At 61.3% G+C, this 1,276-nt stretch overlaps 1 protein-coding gene across 4 annotated transcripts in view; it reads right to left on the bottom strand.

Moving 5' to 3' along the window:
• Positions 1 to 368: 368 nt before the first annotated feature.
• The window catches only part of LOC110392035 (selenoprotein V-like), a 5,461-nt gene continuing 4,553 nt past the window's right edge, over positions 369 to 1,276 (bottom strand). For all 4 annotated transcript variants that reach the window (XM_021383974.1, XM_021383976.1, XM_021383977.1 and 1 more), the window contains one exon: positions 369 to 884. In XM_021383974.1, the coding sequence (XP_021239649.1) occupies positions 496 to 884 (389 nt within the window). In that variant the 3' untranslated portion in view covers positions 369 to 495. The remainder of the gene's footprint in view (positions 885 to 1,276) is intronic.

Raw genomic sequence — 1,276 nt, 5'->3', positions numbered from 1 at the left:
GGTGACAACAATGCCACTAGGGTGACAACAATGACACTGCGGGTGACAACAGTGACACTGAGGTGACAACAGTGACACCAACGGGTGACAACAATATCACTAGGGTGGCAACAATGACACTGCAGGTGACAACGGTGGCATCAGGGTGACAACAATGACACCAGTGGGTGACAACAATGCCACTAGGGTGACAATGATGACATTGAGGTGACAACAGTGACACCAGCGGGTGACAACAATGCCACTAGGGTGACAACAGTGACACTGCGAGTGACAACGGTGACATCAGGGTGACAACAGTGACACCAACGGGTGACAACAATGCCACTAGGGTGGCAACAATGACACTGCGGGTGACAACAGTGACATCGAGATGACAACAGTGACACTAACGGGTGACAACAATGCCACTAGGGTGACAACAATGACACTGCGGGTGACAACGGTGGCATCAGGGTGACAGCGGTGACACCGGACCGGTGACCACCCCCCAATTTAGGGGTCCCGGGGGGCGACGCAGGGGACAGCGCCCGCCAGGAGGGGCAGCTGGGGACCCCCAGCGGGTGACGACGGCGGTGACGGTGACGAGGACGGGGACAGGAGGTCACGCAGCTCGGGGACAATCTCCAGGAGGGATTCGGGGACATCGGGGTCGCGGCGTCGGGAGAGGAGCTCCAGGGGGGACAGCGCGTGGCCTTCATCCTCCTCCTCCTCCTCCATCTCCTCCTCCACTTCCTCCACGGGGTCGGGGACGGTGGCGGCCGTGGGGACGGCGGTGGCCGTGGGGACGATGTCGGGGACGGGGCTGGGCACGGTGACGGGGACGGGGGCGGTGGTGGGGACGGGGACGGTGACAGGGACGGGCAGAGTGCGGGCGGTGACACCTGGAGGGGGGGGGATAAAGGGGGATGTTGTCCCTGTCCTGGAGCATGTCCCCATGTCCCCATGTCCCCACGTTCCCATGTCCCCATGTCCCCAATCCCATTCCAGTTTGGGGACCCACATCCCCATGTCCCTATGTCCCCATGTCCCCAATTCCATCCCCATTTAGGGACCCATGTCCCCATGTCCCCAATCCCATCCCAGTTTGAGGACCCACATCCCCAAGTTCCCATGTCCCCACATCCCCAATCCCATCCCTGTTTAGGGTCCCATGTCCCCATGTCCCCATGTCCCCATGTCCCCATGTCCCCATGTCCCCATGTCCCCAGTCCCACCCCAGTTTGGGGACCCTTGTCCCCATGTCCCCAGTTCCACCCCAGTTTGGGGACTCATG

Source organism: Numida meleagris, unplaced genomic scaffold (genome assembly GCF_002078875.1).
Source record: "Numida meleagris isolate 19003 breed g44 Domestic line unplaced genomic scaffold, NumMel1.0 unplaced_Scaffold821, whole genome shotgun sequence".
Classification (NCBI taxonomy): domain Eukaryota; kingdom Metazoa; phylum Chordata; class Aves; order Galliformes; family Numididae; genus Numida; species Numida meleagris.
This window is presented reverse-complemented; position numbering and strand designations above follow the sequence as displayed.